At 47.6% G+C, this 16,660-nt stretch overlaps 1 protein-coding gene across 1 annotated transcript in view; it reads right to left on the bottom strand.

Moving 5' to 3' along the window:
- The window catches only part of Gabbr2 (gamma-aminobutyric acid type B receptor subunit 2), a 326,221-nt gene that overhangs the window by 74,208 nt on the left and 235,353 nt on the right, over positions 1–16,660 (bottom strand). Inside the window, exons 8-10 of the mRNA XM_034503281.2 lie at positions 14,303–14,363; positions 4,286–4,366; positions 130–280 (exon numbers count right to left, since the gene is read on the bottom strand). Coding sequence (XP_034359172.1) covers positions 130–280; positions 4,286–4,366; positions 14,303–14,363 — 293 coding nt within the window. The remainder of the gene's footprint in view (positions 1–129; positions 281–4,285; positions 4,367–14,302; positions 14,364–16,660) is intronic.

The raw sequence follows: 16,660 nt of genomic DNA, 5'->3' as shown, positions 1-16,660 counted from the left end.
CATACTTCAGGAAAATACTCAAAAAACACAGTGCTCTTGAAGAACCTTGCCATGCTGTGACCCCATTGATGAAGCAAGGGGCTGGTCCACCCGAAAAGCATTCTCCCTGCATAGAGCAGGGCTGCTTACTTTTGGTTCCGGTTCTTGATGTTGAAGAAGAGGAAGGCGCTGGCCATGATCATACCGAGGATGGTGAGAGCTGACAGGATGCTATACAATGGAAGCGAGATCTTCCGAAGCTGCTCCAGAATGATGGTCTTGTCCTTGGGTGGCTCCGACCCTGCAAGGTCAAGGAGAAGCCATTAGATCCTAGTGGTCTTATTCTCCAAGGACATTTTGCCTCTGTGTCCTTACTAATAACTGGTCAAATACAACACATGCACCTCACACCAGGCTCATCTGGGTGAGAGGATCTAGAGGCTGGCCAGTCTGCTCAGCAGGAGCCTGAGCCAGGACTTATTTCTTTCTCTAAATAGAATCAATAAGGGATCTGTGATGCATTTAACAGCCATTAGAAGACTAGAATTTGATTTGGTCTAATTACGCTGTTGAAAAACCATCACCATTTATCCCCAAAGGTAACCATGGCTGGGAAAGCAGAGGTACCGCCGGGTGCTCCTGGGTGGGGTTGCGGTGAAGAACTTGGCGAAGACCTCAAGGACTCTGCTCCTACCTGAACATGATAAATGATCTTGCTCACCAGGGCAGACACCCCGCCTGTCAATTCTAGGGTGACAGATATGTGTTCTGGCTGCAGATCCTCAGCCTCAAGGTCATTATCACAAAAGCTCTTTGGTTTTCTGTTTCCTAAGACTGGGTAACCATGGGAGGTGGAAGCTACCTCCCCTTCACACAGAGCCTGGGCCAGGCTGAAGCTGTGGGGTTCCGTTTCTCTCTGTGCCTGACAGGCTGCTTGGCTCATTCTTCAAGGGCACCAGGGACTCAAGGGGTGGGGACTGAGAGACTCAGAACAAATGCATGGTTGCCAGTTTGTACAGGTTGGCCTGGGAGGAGGGAGGCAAGAGCTTCCCCGACCCTGCCTTCGTGAAAATTCTCTTCTTTTATGTGCTATCTCAGGTCACAGTATCTGCTGTGGAATTAGGAACTGTCAAGTTCCTCCCCTTCAGTAAAATTGGCTAGATGCGGGGGAGTGGCCAAGACCAGAGCCCTGTTGGGGATGCTGGTGACCTCAGTTATGCCTCCATTTCCAGGAGACAAGCCAGGGGGCGGGCAGGCAGCAGTGGGGTGGAGAACAAGCCTGTTCACCTGGCCTGGAACCCCGTGCTTGCAAGTTAAAATGTGTTCAGAAAACAGTCAATGGGGACAACAGGACTCTTTGTCTAAGGGACCGAGAAAAACTGTTTCCTAAAGGGTCTAGGGAGTTTCCAGAGTGTTAAGGAAAATGAGAGAGAGAGAGAGAGAGAGAGAGAGAGAGAGAGAGAGAGAGAGAGAGAGAGAAGGGGGCGTTGATTCATGAGAAGAGAGGCCCAAGGCAGACAGAGATAGACGGAAAGCATTTTCCACCTGCAGAAACTGGAGGGAGTTTCATATCCACAAATTTCTGCCTCATACCCTCCCCGCCTCCCAGGAGTCTTTTCGTTCCCCAACTCAAGGGCATTCCTGAGGCTACCTGCTGGAAACAGGCCCTTCTCAGGACCTCTAGGTTTGGGTCAATGGTGACATGGTTGCTACTGAGTCTGGGCCCATCTTTTCACTACATCACCATCTCCTTCAATACCAGCTCCGCTCACACAGCCTCCTTGTTCTATCTTGCTTCTCTACCGAACGGCATCCCGCTAAGCACACCTCAGCTAGAAGAATCCAGGGCGCATCATGGACATGCTGAACAGATGTGCTAGAACCCGCGCTTTTATTTTCATCCATTCCTCACTCACTCATCCAGCCACCATTGATAATCAGCTTCCCATCAGTCAGGCCTGATGCTTGACATCAAGGTTGCATAATGAGGGAGATACAGTCTCTGCCCTCAGGGGTGGGGAGCTTGCACATAGCCTCCGGGAAAGAACAGAGCAGTGTGAGGCAACCCCAATTTCTGAGTGCTGTCTGCAGGGTGATGTGGAGAGATGAAAGACACAGGCTTTAATGTATGGACACTTAGCTCATCTACACTCTATAAATAAGTTATAAATACTAGGCCCTTCTCACTTGACCCTTCTGTCACCCTTATAGGTGGTGGGCTGAACAGTCTTCCAGGTGTTTTGTGGCTTCTCAAACTAGTAAGTGGCCTGCTGGAAGGACTGGGTCCCAGATCTGCCTGACTTCAACTGCTATGCAAACCGTCCTTAGGGATGCAACCCAGGGGAAGGCTAGCCTCAGGTATATGCTAGCTTGTCTCCAGAAAGATGAGGAGGAGGAGGGTTGTCTGGGGCATAGCACAGGGCAGGCACCAAGGTGTCCCAACATTGGAGGAGCTGAAGCAATTTGGCCAGGCAGATGTGTGAGAGGTAATGGAGAACTTCAGAGAGGGCCCTTTCATGGAGCTCTGGGGCCATGGCACAGAGCAAGGCTCTTCTTTGGACACAGAAAACTTGATTTGCTCTTAGGACATGTCTTACTATTATTATTATTATTATTATTATTATTATTATTATTATTATTATTATTTTATGCTTGACTCTTTCCCTCTATTATTTTCCCTAGTGCTGGGCCAGCATGCTACCAGGAGCTTAGTACCCAGAATCATTATTCCAAAAGTCCCCATCCCCCACCCTCAGCACCCAAGTACAGGAGCAGGCAGGCATTGCATGGACATCAGGACTCTGGAGTCTGGGCTGGGCTGAGTCCTTCACAGGCTGTGCGGCTTTGGGGCGGCTCCATTTCTGAGCTGTTTTCTTTAAACACCCGCGCACTTTTCAGCGAGTGTGTGAACTATAACATGCCACTGTATGCTTGGTGGTGACTCCCTCAGGTGGGATAGGGAGGGTGGCTGACAGTAGAGGCCACACACGGGAGACACACGTGGATGTTAACTGAATCTCTGCAATGCTCTAGAAGCCGAGGTCTATAGACCTTGCATAGAGGGAAAAGACCACATCCATCTATAAAAGAACTCTGTCTGGCACAGAAAAACTCCTGATGACCCAGTATGATCTAAATCAAACTGTCCAGTGCCACAGACTTTCAGTTCTTCCATTGTTATCCAGAGGCTAGGCTGTCCATCTCATCTACCTATCCATGCATTTGTCCATGCTTGTGTGCATTCATCCGATTATTCTCCCACCAATTACTCATCCATATCTTCATGCATGCATCTGCCTACCAACACATGCATATTACATGCATGCATGTGTCCATCTATGCATCCAGTAGTTACTTATGTATTCACAACTCTATCCAATTATCTATATATAGCCGTTTATCTTCCCATCTACACACCTACCCAACTCACTTCCGGGTTCTCATCTGTCCTGTGGTCTACTCATATACCCAGCCACCATTAACCAACCTATTCATGTATACATCTATCCACTCATTCACCAGCCACACATTCATCCGTATCCATCCACTCATCCACGTGTCCACACATCTGTGTATCCATTTACCCAGGCATTCACTTAATGTTTTAGCTTTTTTCATTAAAAATGTCACCAAGCCTCCAACCCTGGCCGACATCAGGAATTTAATGTGAAATTGGACCCAGCAAGAGGATCACGGTCCCTTTCAATGTAAAGTAATGATGGTCATGCGAGAGGCAGAAACGAAAGAAAAAAAATCCAGAAGTAAGTAATAGAAGGGAGTGATTAGCTCTCAGATACCACAGGTTCACCCCAGGAGTTGGACCCTCCCCCCCCCCCCCGAGTGAGTGGGGTCTGTGTTCAGTGAGGGAGTGGATGTGTTAAGAATGCTCTCTTCGCAAGAAAAGGAGTAAGAAGAGGAGGAGAAGAAGGATAGGAGAAGCTAGGTGATGAAAGAGAGAAAGAGGGGGGAGACAGGGAGGCAGATATTCATGTATCTCCACTAGTCAAAGATAGTTGTTATATCTAGGTCGGTCAGTGGGTTACACCTCCGATTGAACAATTCCAAACTTATAACGCTTATGATTAACATTATTTAAAAAAAATGTATAAATGCAAAAAGGAAAAGGGGGCATGTGATAGGGGTTTTCTAAGGGGGGTGGGGGGGAATGGGGAAAGGGGATGGCATCTGAAGTGTAAATAAAATATCTAATAAAAAAAAAAAAGAATGCTCTCTTCACCCTACAAAGCCTAAGACTCTGAGCATCTTCCATGTGGGGTGCCCTTCAGGAAGCCCACGCAAGCCTTACCCTGGAACCTTATGGTGTCGTTGATGATCTCCAGTGTATCAGCTACTGCATTGTACTCGCCGACCTTCACCTCTCTGCTGTCTGTGGAGAACAAGAGACAGTAGCTAGTCAGCTGGAGCTCCCAGGCTTGGGTCTGGGGGCTCTCATGGGCCCTGGCTCTGCTGTCCTACGTTTCCCTTCCTCTAACACCTACTCCAGCTAGGATCACAAAGCTTGTAGCAGGCCTGGGTCAGAACCTCCGCAGGGTGTCCATCCTCTGCTGAACACCCCAAGGAGGGGAACCCCATATTCTCCAATTAAACTTTGCCTGATCATTCCTCCCTCTATCTCAGTGAGCACAACTCTCCCATCTGACTTTCACTTGCTCAGTGGGCTTTACCTCAGGGCAGCATAGACGGTTTCTTCCTTTGCCCCAAGACAATGCAGGAGCCCACTCCTCACTCCCTTGGTGCCATCCTCCAGCTCCCCTGAACTTTAATTTACTTCCCTTGGACTGTACCCACAATTTCTTGGAGTCCCTGGTGAGTGAGGACCCCAAAGTTCTGTAAGTGTGACTCCGTCAGCTGAAGGTAGTTGGGATCATTTCTTCCTTCGTACTGGACAAGACCATCCTGACAATGCATCCTGAGGTGGAGCTGGGGTGATCCAGAAGCCACAGTACTCTGTTGTGTCACATCAAGCTCTTGTTTCTCTGTATGCCTGTGTTCTCTCACCTCACTGGCGAATCCTGTATGCCTTCATCCTCCTCACTATTTCTTCGAGTTAGTTCACCATCTTTGCCATTGTCAAGGACAAAGATGGCGATGACTGGCTGAGGAAGGTGGCAAGAAAAAGATGTCCTTTTCCCAAGTAACACAGGGCACTGGGTGATAAATGGGAGTGAATGGGAGGTATGTGGGGATGAGATAGTTACCCAAGAATTGGGTATGGATGATAAGGGCCTTAAGGTGCTGTTTCATCAGTGTGGAGTGCAGGGAGGGATGATGTCTTGAGGTTGAGATCACCTACATGAAGACATCCTGGAGTCTGGAGCCCAGGACAAAGGTAAGAGAGGGCCATTTGCACGGAAGCTAGGGAAAGTCTCATCCTGGCAGTCAGATATGAGACCCTAGGGAAAGCCCAACAAGACAAAGTGACCCAACAAGCACTGGGGAGCATCTACCTCCAAGCAACAGACAGAGAGCAAAGGAGCCGGGGAAGAGAAGCCAGATGCAAACAGATGCATCATATCATCCGGGGAAAGAGGCCATGTGACCATGGAGCTGGGCAGAGCTCTCCCATGCCACTGAGAGACTCATACAAGCAGTCCCTTGAGTTAGGGCCGTGGATTTGGTATCTGGCAGATTCGGGTAAGCAGAGGTGGGGTCACCCAGAGCCGGCAGGTAGCTGGGTGTATGGGAGTACAGAGTGGAGCAGGTCTTGCAAGGATGGGGGAAGGCAGGCAGGTGCTGGAGGTATTTCAGAGTCCTGCTGTGGGTGTTGTGGTTTGCTATGGTTTGAGTCTATTTCTAGAGGTTTATGTGCTGGAAGCTTGGCTTCTGTGTGACAGTATTGAGGTGGTGGAAGGCACTTGGGTCATTGGAGTCCCTTTCTAATGACATGCCATTCTAAAGGGCATAGTTTCTTCCTGTGAGGGTGAGTTGAAGGAAGGGTCACCTGGTGCACAGTGTGCTAAGCAAGACTCTTTTCTTTGGGAAGTAACTGGCCTCAGGTATTTTACTACAGAAAATGACCAACAGTGGCTAGATATGGGCTTCTGTCTACCTGTCTTCTTCAGTACCGTCAGTGTGTGGGTGTGTGAAGGGTTCTTAGAGTTAACTGGACAATTAAACTGAGTCTTGAGTTGACTGTGGCTTTGTTGAAGTCTCCAGCGGCACTAGCAGCTGAGCTCAGTTCTAATCCTAGACTTTACTCATGGTCCACGGGGATCCCTGAGTGACATCTCTGTGCAGAGTGGCTGCTTCCATGCCTCTCCACCAGAGAAGCATGTCTTACTGCTCTAAGCCTACCAAGGTGCAGGTGGGTTTCTAGAGCTGTAGACTCCAGCCAGCTAAGTGCCCAGAACTTATAAAGGAAACCCAAGGTAGGCCCTGGGAGACAGACTGAGTTCTGGATTGGACTGGGTTTGCAGAGGTATAAGAATCTCTGCTCTTCCCTTATAAGCAGGAAGAGCAGACTAGAGATAGACTAGGGATAGCAGATCTCTTAGGCCATACTTCTGCCTGCTTCCTAGACTTCAGGGAAAGGGGACTATAAAAGTCATGGGGTGTGGGCAGGGCACACTATGCCAGTGGCTGATGCTTGCTCAGGTCACCTAGGTCTTAGATGACATATTAACACATTCAGTTGGGGACCTCCAGCATCTCCACTCTCATATTTTGATGTCCTCAGCCTCATAGGCTCCCCAAACAGCTCCCACCCCTAGGAGGAAGAGGAGGAGGGAGAGGAAGAGGAGGGAGAGGAGGAGGAGGGAGAGGAGGAGGAAGTTCTTATTTATTCAGCTCAGGGAGGCAGCACATGAAATATGCAGGCTGATAGGAACAAATCCTCAGGATCCAGGAAGTGGCACCGCAGGGACCCCATGGTGCCCACAGCCACACAGCCGGCCCCTCAGACTCACACACCCTGCAGTATGCACTGTCTCACGGCGCTGAAATAATATTCAACTTCCCACAAAAAACATAATCACCATAATTTCTCCCAGGAGATAATACTCAGAGGCTCCAGGAGCTAGTTAGTGTCTGCATTTAGTGCTCGGAATCCATGACCTAAGCCCCCTGTCCAGGGAGGAGATACAGGCCTCAGGCAGACGATGGGAGAGCTTAAAGTCATGTGGGGACAGTGACCGAGGAGCACCTGACAGGGCTACCCTGCTCTTGCTTCAGGGCACTTCTGCCCACGCTGAGCAGAGCAGCCTTCATCCTCCTCCATTTACTGAGTACTAATTTGCATGCTGAGGCCAGCTCAGGGGACCAAACCATCAATACTCTTCCATAGGCAGTACAAAGTCAAAGTCGTTCCTACATCATTCACTAAGGCAGCTTGGAACATCTTTGATGTCACAGAGATGTTACACTAAGTCCCTAGGATACTTCACAGCCTTCATTCATTCAACTGATATGTCAGGTACCTGCAATGGGCCAGCTTTGTGCCGGGAGCTGAGTCACAAAGGTGTAAAACATACAGGAGACTCTGATGTGGTGGTGTGTGTCTGTTGTCTCAGCGCTAGGGAGGCTGAGGCAAGAGAACTGCAAGTTTGGGGCCTGTGCTACATAATCAGAGCCTGTTCCAGCAGCAGCCGCCGCCACAACAATATAAAAACAAGATCCCCATGGTTTGGAGATACAGCCTAGTGGCAGAGCCCTTGCCAAGCATGTAAAAGGCTCTGGATTTGATCCTCAGACTGGGAAAATACATACATACACACATACATACATACATACATACATAGATAAATAAATTTTATTTTAAAGTCACAACTGTGAACTTTCAGAGTCGCTGTGAGATTTGTGAGCAGCACATATCACGAGGGCCTCTTCAGTGGCTTAACTAACGGGAAATGATAGTTACTTAATCCATGAAGAGAGTGGGCCTTTTGCTCTGTCCTCAGATGGTCCGCATGCTCTCTTACTTCAGTGGATGTCTCCACTTTTCATGGTAGCTCTCCCCTCTCTCCTTATCCCCAACCGAGTTTATTTATTTATTTAAGACTGGCTCACTAGATCACAAGACTGACTTTCACCTTATAATTTTCCCAGGCCAGCCTTGAATTTGTGGTCCTCCTGGCTCAGGTTGTCTAGCAGCCGGGATTACTGGTATATACAAGGCACATGCCCTGTTCTGTTCTTTCTGGCCTTCCTGACCAGGTTAACAGCATGATGTATAGCCAACATTTCCAACTTTTAAATATCTTATTTGTTATTATTAGTGTGTAGATGCATCTCTCTTCTCTCTCTCTCTCTCTCTCTCTCTCTCTCTCTCTCTCTCTCTCTCTCTCGTGTATGTGTGTATGTGTGTGCGCACACGTGCGTGAGGGTCAGGGGACAGTTGTTGTTAGGAGTTGATTCTTTCCTTCCACAATGGGTTTTGGGGACCAAATTCCAGTTGTCGGTGCAGTAATGGCTACTGAGTGATTTTACCCGCTAAGCCATCTTGCTGGCTAGTACTTCAAGTTTTAAGCCTGGGCCTCTACCCTAAAATCATGTGGTAATTCTATGAACCTGAACTGGGCTTTATAAACTAGAGCTCATGGACCAGAGCATCTGTGTACAGCCTGGAAAGAAGACTACTCCAGCAGGAGCAGAGACCATTACAAAGGCTGTAAACAGCTGCTGCCCTGCCCCCAGGTTCTGCTGCCCCCAGGCAATTGGAGTGACTTTCTCCTTCTCTGGGCCTTTCTTTCTCCAGCTGCTTTGAGTGGCTCTATTGGTTCTCAGCCTTGGTGGGGACTTAGAGACCTGAGACTTCTGGAACATTCAGATGCCTGGGTATAAGCCAATTCATCATAGAACCCCAGAGGTCAAGAAGTGGGGGGTCGTTTTCTCTAAAAGCATCCCAAGCTGATCCTTTCATGGAGATGGATTAGAGAGCCACTGGCCACTCTTTGGACTTTCAATGTGGACAATTTCTGGTTCTTAGAGGCTAAAAATATTACAGAACTAAGAGTCCCATTTTCACAAAATAATCTTAGTTTCTCCTTATTCTCTCTTTAAAAGGCACAGTTTTTTCAAATTTTGCATTTGGGCACCTAGAGAAAAATAGATCCTATGCTGACAATTTGGTTGCTGAAAAAAATGTCCAGTCTGAAAATATTCCCTGGCTGTGGGAAGAGTGTCCAGGAGACAGTTGGCCAAGGTTTTATTAGGGAATGATGTCGTCAGCCTTCTGCTCTTGCTAGCTCTCTGGTCTGTACGTAACATGGACTCTGTCCTGTCCCCCAGTTACCCATTCTTCTTTGACTTTGGTTTGAAGGAAACAACTGTTAGTGTTAAAGTCAACCTACTGGCCTGCTAAAGTGCTGAATCCCTCTAATCCCAGAACTTAGAAGGTGGAGCCAGGAGGACCATAAGTTTGATGTGGGCTACAGGCTAGGCATCAAAGTGAGTTTCCAATATCCTGCGCAGTGGAAATTGTGTCAGAAGCAAAACAATGCAAAAGAAAACAAGACCAAACTGTCCAAAAGCCTAGAAAACACAAATCAGAGAACCCTAAAATGGGGTTGGGGGAGGTTAATGCACATCCAAACTGAAAAATTCTACTCTGTAAGGACTTAAAATTTACAGAGCAGAGGCAGACTAGAAGAAACTTTTGAAGCTTAAGGCTAATACAGGTTCACTATGTACATAGTGTTAGCGACCTGCACATAACCGGGAAAGAGTAACCTCAAAATCAAAGTGTCCAGAGGGTCAGAACTGTTGGTTAACAGTTGACAGACCCAAATGCCTGAAAGACACAGCATGACTTAGTTTAATCTTTTAGACTGCAAGTGGGGAGGGGGAAGAGAGGGAAAAGGAAGGGAAGAAGGGTTGGGGGGGTAGATAGGGAGGGAAGGAGGGTCAGAGAGAGGTATCAGGGAATAACACAGGTGGGAGGGAGGGACATCGGCATCCCTGATTAGGGGAAGTGGAAGCAATACAGTCCCTGGGGAGAGAAATGTGGCAGATATACACAGGTTTAATGTGCACACTTCTCAACCCAACAGCCTACAGAGGCCCTGGTGGAATCCATAAGGGGATGGGTGTAAGGGCCTTATTATTCATGAGACAGAGTTTGAGACAAGCTGGTGCTTGTCACTGGGGAGTAGATGTGGGATGGATGTATCCATGGAGACAGTAGGGAGAAGTTGTGGCCTAGTTGATCTCCCAGCAATGAAGCAGAGGCATGTCCAAACACAGCATGCTAAGTGTAAAACAACAGCAACCACAAAGCCAGGGAAAACCGAAAAGCCATACGATCCAGTGGCATTGAGGCGGATCCAAGATATATACACCCAAAATAGCAACCCACACCTGAGGAGGACACATAAACACAATATTCCCACTAAGCAATGAGCACATGGGTCATTCATTGGGTGTGGGGATAAGTGAGAGAAATAGGGGATGGGCAAGCCCTTAAAGGTCTTTCCTGGGACAGTGGTATCAATGTCCTGTCAAATGTGGAGTGTGAGGCAAGTCCACACTCTGGTCATTGTAGAGAATGGCCAGAGGAGAAGGGTACCACCAGTTGACATGGCCCTTCTCCATGCCAGTCACTGAGCAAGACACTTGACAGTATCAGGTCATTGAATACTCAATCACTTTCAAAGCAAGAGACAAGATTATCTTTATATCACTATTTTTTTTAAAAAAAAAAAAAAAGCTCTAAAATAAAATTTCAGAGTGATTAAGCTATTCTGCTTGGCAAGTAATGACACTTCACATTCAGGGGGATGAGCTTCCCGTCCCTGGAGGCATTCAAGTAAAAGAGAATTTTGAAATAGGCCCAAACTAATAAAAATAACAGGGCCCTGATTCCATTCCTTTTCCCTAACCTAAATAGTTAAAAGTGCCTGCCAGCAGGTTTGGGCCCAGTTAATTAGTTGCAGAGGAGGTGGAGTTACAAGACAAAGGCCTGTTAAGAACATCCCAAACTGACTGGCCAAGGGAGGAACTACACCCTGCCTCTATGGTAGGCCTGCTAGTGTTCCAAAAAGTAAAACAACCAATCGTGTGCACTCGTGCGAAAGTTCGCTTTTTCCCCACCCCCGCCCATATATAAGGGCTAGACCCCTGAGCTGGGGGTCAGTCCCTCTATCCCCTATGTGAGATATGGAGATATGGGCTGGCCCAGAGCTCTGATTTAATAAACCGCCTCATGTGCTTACATCAAGACGGTCTCTGGTCTCTCGTGTGTCCTTTGGGTGTGTGCTATCCTGTGACTCGAAGAGTCCTGGACCTTTCACAAGCAGAGGCATGAAGTCAGGGCTCCTGTCACACAGCCTATCACTCTATGGAGGGCAATGTCTACTAAATAATTCTGTCTTCTGGGCCCTCTTACTTGAGGGCATTTTTCCTGGATGGTGAGGGCTAGAAGGTCTTCAGGCTGGGAACAACACCCTGGTCACAACAATCCCACCCTCACTAGTGTCTTTCTGTGCCTGCTGACCCACAGCCCTGCTACAGTGCGCTGACGTTCTGGACACTCCGTCTCCAGTCTTTTTTTTTTTTTTTTTTTTTTTTTTGGATATTTTAAAAAGCCAATGTTTGAGTCCACTGAGGCAGCCTTTCAGACCCTGGCTTGTGGAAGGTGCTATAGTGTGTCAGGAGATAGGAAAAGACATTTTAAAAAGCAGCCTCAGGAATCTCTCTAATCAGGGCCAAACTGTTCTGAAAGTTCTCTAGTAGGTTCTGAGAAGTCTCTTCCTGCCTTTATGGGCGCTGACATTTGGCCAGAGAGATTATGAAGTCCCCAGGGCCAGGCACTGTATCTTATTCAACCTGGTGCTCCCCTGGAGGGCTCAGCAAAGCTGAGGAAGGGAGAAACTGCTTCAGCATCTGTTCAGTGGGGTTTATTAGGGTGTGTGCATGGAGAGGCGGGGCCTCCACCACGGGAGGTACATTCTGAATAACAATTATGGCATTAAGAGCCTGCAAGACCCCATCCCTTCAGATCAGGTGTGCAGACACCAGCCCCAGAGGCTGTCCTTTATATCTCAAGGAAGCCACTATCAGTCAGCCTCACAAACGGGCTTAATGAAGGCAGGCTGCCTGGAGCAGATGCTGGGCTTTCTATGAGAGCGCCAAACAAGGCCTAATCACGCTCTGCTCGGCTTCCTCCCTGCTACAGATTCCCAGTGCTGTTTAGAAGAGGCAGTTACAGGGAATCTTTTTTCTCTTAAAGGGAAAGAAAAAGATGCTTCTCCAATATTCATCTCCATCCACACAGGGCTCAGGAGACGGCAGAGCAGATGGGGAGGAGCAGGAAACAGACGTGGAACTGGGCATGACCAGGATGGGTGTGGCTCTACAGGGTGGCAACACTGCCCCTGCCTTCACCTGACATCCAGGGTACAGAGCTCACTTAACACCAGAGAAGGGCAGAGCCACATAAGCTATGTGAAGGAGGTCCTAGGATATAGTGATAGGGGCCTGCCCAGGGGAGCAGGAGGGACCAGAGCCAGTACAGGGACATGAATGGGCAGTAGGCTTCTATAATGGGCAGCTGAGGATTTGGCCTCTGGGGATTCAAATCAGCATTCTTTGGAGGTATTTTTTTCCAGAGTGAAGGATGCTGGGTGTTTGTACCTATGCATTATCATATCTGGTTGATCCCAGAAATGGAAGTATTAACTTCTCAGACAACTGGATCTACTGGTCCCACACTGGGAGGTGCCACTGTTTCTAGCGGGATGCTGCCTGACTTGATTGGGCAGGACCACAAACCTGACTTATGTTGGCTGCTCTGGATGCCCTGTGAGTTCAGCTATGCTAAGCCTGCAGTTGTTGGAGTTGATGTCTAAACTTAACATATGAAAAAGGGAAAGGTAATAAAATCAGCAGGTGCCCTGCGATCAAGTAATCTATATTTTACAAAACACTCTGCTCCAGGTGATATAATTTGAGAACTTGGAAAATGACAAAAGGATTTAGCTGCTATCATTCAAAGAACAAGCATATTTGCTAGGATGCTTACTTTGCTCAGCCAATGAAGAAGACTCAACAAATGAGAAAATAATTACATTTGCCTAAGATAACACCTTTTGTGCATGCTGGAGAGCTGACATGCGTTTCAATTACCCGCCATGGGACGATGAATGAGCAAACCGCACGATCCCATTAGGCGGGGGCAGCCTGAGAAACACGTCTCCAGATTGATCGGGTGCCTGGTGGGATTCGCCCAAATGAATCTGAAGAGCTTGCCTCAATTCTGGCTTTCTCTGGTATGACTCTGGGATCCACTCAAAGCAAAGGCCTCCTTTTCTTGTGAAGAAGCCAAGAAACAGTACTCTTAAAAATAGTCCCTCCAGTGGGGCGGGCTAACCACAATCATAATGACCACATTGAGACAAACTGAGGCAACCCTCCCAGGGAGTGTCCAGCTCTGCTCCCCTTTATGCTCTGAGGACTCCATCCTTTTCTGAACTGTTCTCCATGATAGATGGAACATGGGTGGGGTGGTTTCTGAGCCCCAACTTGACTCTAGCAGCAGCAGCAGCAGCAAAACCCACTAAATGGACTGGTTCCTAAAGAACAGTATGTGGTAAATAAAAAGCATGTGTGCATGTGTGTGCACGCATGTGCGTGCGTGTGTGCGTGCGTGTGTGTGTGTGTGTGTGTGTGTGTGTGTGTGCAGTGGGTGGAGTGGGGGAGGCAGTGGAGATTGTAATAAAACAGAGACTAAGGTGACACACAAGACTGGTGTGATGGTAGGACTTTGTAAGGGTTCTCCATCCAACTGCCAGCTTTGAAATGGTTGGGGTACTGATGGACGAGAGTGGAAAGACTCTGAGTCTGTCTAAAAGAGTCTAAAAGACTAAAAGAGTCTAAAAGAGTCCTCCAGAAGAAATGCACACTGAAGTATTTATGTACTGAAAAGAGCTAATGCCTCAAAGTGGTTTTACAACAGCTAGCAAAAAGTGGGTTGCATGGGGTACGTGGGGGGCGAACCAAGATAACATAAGACTGGCAGAATACAGGCAATGGCCTACACTAGGTGATGGAGGAGTAGAGGTCGTTACGTTGGTCTGTGATCAAATCCTGGAATGATGCAGGCTTCTCAGCATTTGCTATTGACTCACCCATGCTTCCCTTCTAGGAGTCAGGTGGGGGCCGAGTAGGCTTGGGGAGCTGGGCATTGAGAAACAATTTTCCACATAGCTGTAACTCATGTTCTCATGGGGAAGCAGTCCCCTATCGACTCCTGTTTTATCTGGAATCTCATATCAGATTTCCATCTCTTCTGATGCCTTTTATTGCAGAAACACAACATCCCTGAATATAAATGCCGTCAGCTGGAAAGAATACGCATCCAAAAGCCTACCTTGAAATTGAGTAAATTTAATGGTTCCCATTCTCTCCCCGTTCCGGAACACAACTTGACCCTAAAAACAAAACAAAACAAACGAGAACAAAAGAGAAATGTCACATTAGCCCACTGAAATTGTGAACGGCACGGCGTGCTTATTAATATTGGAGAAAAATCGGCTCCCGCTGAAGGCAGACACCAAAGTCAAGCTCATTATTTACACATTAGTTGTGACTTTATCTGCTTAATATGCGAGAGGCACAAAAATCAATAATGAAGCTATCACATGTGTATTAAAGCCAAGATATCATTGTCATTAGCACAGTGATTATGAAATGCCCACGTGGCCTATGTTATCATGGGATGAGGTCTTCTGGTGGGATGCAAGGCAGAGGTGAGGGTTTTTACTGTTGGTCCTGTGCCCACTATAGGGCTTCCCTGAGGACTATCAGGGTGCTGGAGGTTGGGCTTCCTTCCTTCCTTCCTTCCTTCCTTCCTTTCTTTCTTTCTTTCTTTCTTTCTTTCTTTTTCTTTCTTTTGTTCTTTCTATTACATCTATCTATCTATCTATCTATCTATCTATCTATCTATCTATCTATCTGTCTGTCTATCTATTTATCTATCTATCTTTTTATCTATGTGTGGTTTATTTTTAAGGATGGTCAGGGCTGATCATGGTGGTGCACACATTTAATCCCAGCAATCAGAAGGAAGAGGGCAGAGGGCAGAGGGCGGAGGGCAGAGGGCAGAGGGCGGAGGGCAGAGGGCAGAGGGTAGAGGCAGGAGGATTTCTGAGTTCGAGGCTGGCCTGGTCTACAAAGCAAGTTCTAGGACAGCCAGGTCTACACAGAGAAACCCTGTCTCAGGAATAAAAAAGATGGAGAATGTTTTGGGACAATCATCCTGAGGTGACATCAGCCCCAATTATAACTGGGCTATGATGCAGCTCGAAATTAAGCATCTCCAGCCAGCAAGACCTGACGACTGTCACAGGCAGCTGAGCACCTCTCATTAGGGACTTTGGGGGCTAAAGATTGCTGTCATCTCTAGCATCTGCCTTGATGGCTCCCATACACTTGGTTGAGTACACCAGGGATTTAAAGAAGGCACGTCAGTTCCTTTTGCCCACTGTGGTCCCTGCTAAAATTCAGCAATTATTCAAGGAAACTGATGAGAAGAAATTGACATGCAGTCTGTCACTGCATCTTAACAACTTGCTTAGGTGGTGGAATGGGGTTGATGCCCACATTCCACCACCTAAGCAAGTTGTTAAGACCAAGGACAGAGCCCTAAATTCTTTACTGATCTCTTGCCAAGAATTCCAAAGGCAACTAGGTCTAGCCACAGATCAAGAAACTGAGGCTGGGCTGGGGAGATGGCTTCTGTGAGGACCTGAGTTTGATTCCTCAGAATCTGTGTAAAAGGCTGGGAGTGGGCAGGCACGTCTGCAATCCCAGTTTACCGTAGCTGGGTGCTCTGCCACTGAGCCACATCCCTAATTGTTTGATTTAAGACCCAGGCTCTCTCACTCGAGTTGGTGAAATTCAGGAAGGAAGTTGTTTCCATGGAATCCTGCTTTCCTCTCACCGCAGAGCATTTGCAGCCAGGGTAATGGTGCTCCACACCCACTGCGTTGTCAGGAGAGCTCCTGGGAGCATCTTTCCTGGGGGTGGGGTGGGGATAGGGTGAGGCAGGCCCCATGGCTTTAAGAGCTAAGAGGATCCCACAACTTGTCTTCAGGAACACCTTCCAAAGCCACTTTGACACCTTTGTGAAGTCCTGAAGACAGCTGTGAGTAGTATCAGTTTGAAACTGAACGCCCACCCAATTCTACATTCAGGTGGCAGTAAGCAATTCCCCAAAGTGTGAAAACACTTCAAGGGAAGGTGAGACAGGAGCTGTGATTTTATTTCTAGGGATGATTGGAAATCATAGAACACCTTCCAAAAGGATCATGTTCATGCAAATGGACCACTTTACCTGGGTGGGAAAGATGTAAACCACTCTCCACAAGGAGAAAATGGAAAAGAAATCCCTCCCAAGGACAGAGCCCTAAATTCTTTACTGATCTCTTGCCAAGAATTCCAAAGGCAACTAGGTCTAGAATGTGGTCTGTCCTGCAGATTCTTTGCTGGTTACCTTAGAAGGCACGCGGGGGCGTGTCAAGGGTGTGTCCTTGGCCAGATGGAATGAGTGGGAAAGAAAACACTCTCCTGCTTTTTTTTGGTTTTGTTTTTTTTGTTTGTTTATTTTTTGTTTTTGTTTGTTTGTTTTGTTTTGTTTTTCGAGACAGGGTTTCTCTGTGTAGCCTTGGCTGATCTGGAACTCACTCTGTAGACCAGGCTGGCCTCCAACTCAGAAATCCACCTGCCT

This window comes from Arvicanthis niloticus, chromosome 5, assembly GCF_011762505.2.
Source record: "Arvicanthis niloticus isolate mArvNil1 chromosome 5, mArvNil1.pat.X, whole genome shotgun sequence".
Lineage (NCBI taxonomy): Eukaryota > Metazoa > Chordata > Mammalia > Rodentia > Muridae > Arvicanthis > Arvicanthis niloticus.
Note: the sequence above shows the minus strand (reverse complement) of the source record. Positions and strands in the feature narration are given on the sequence as shown.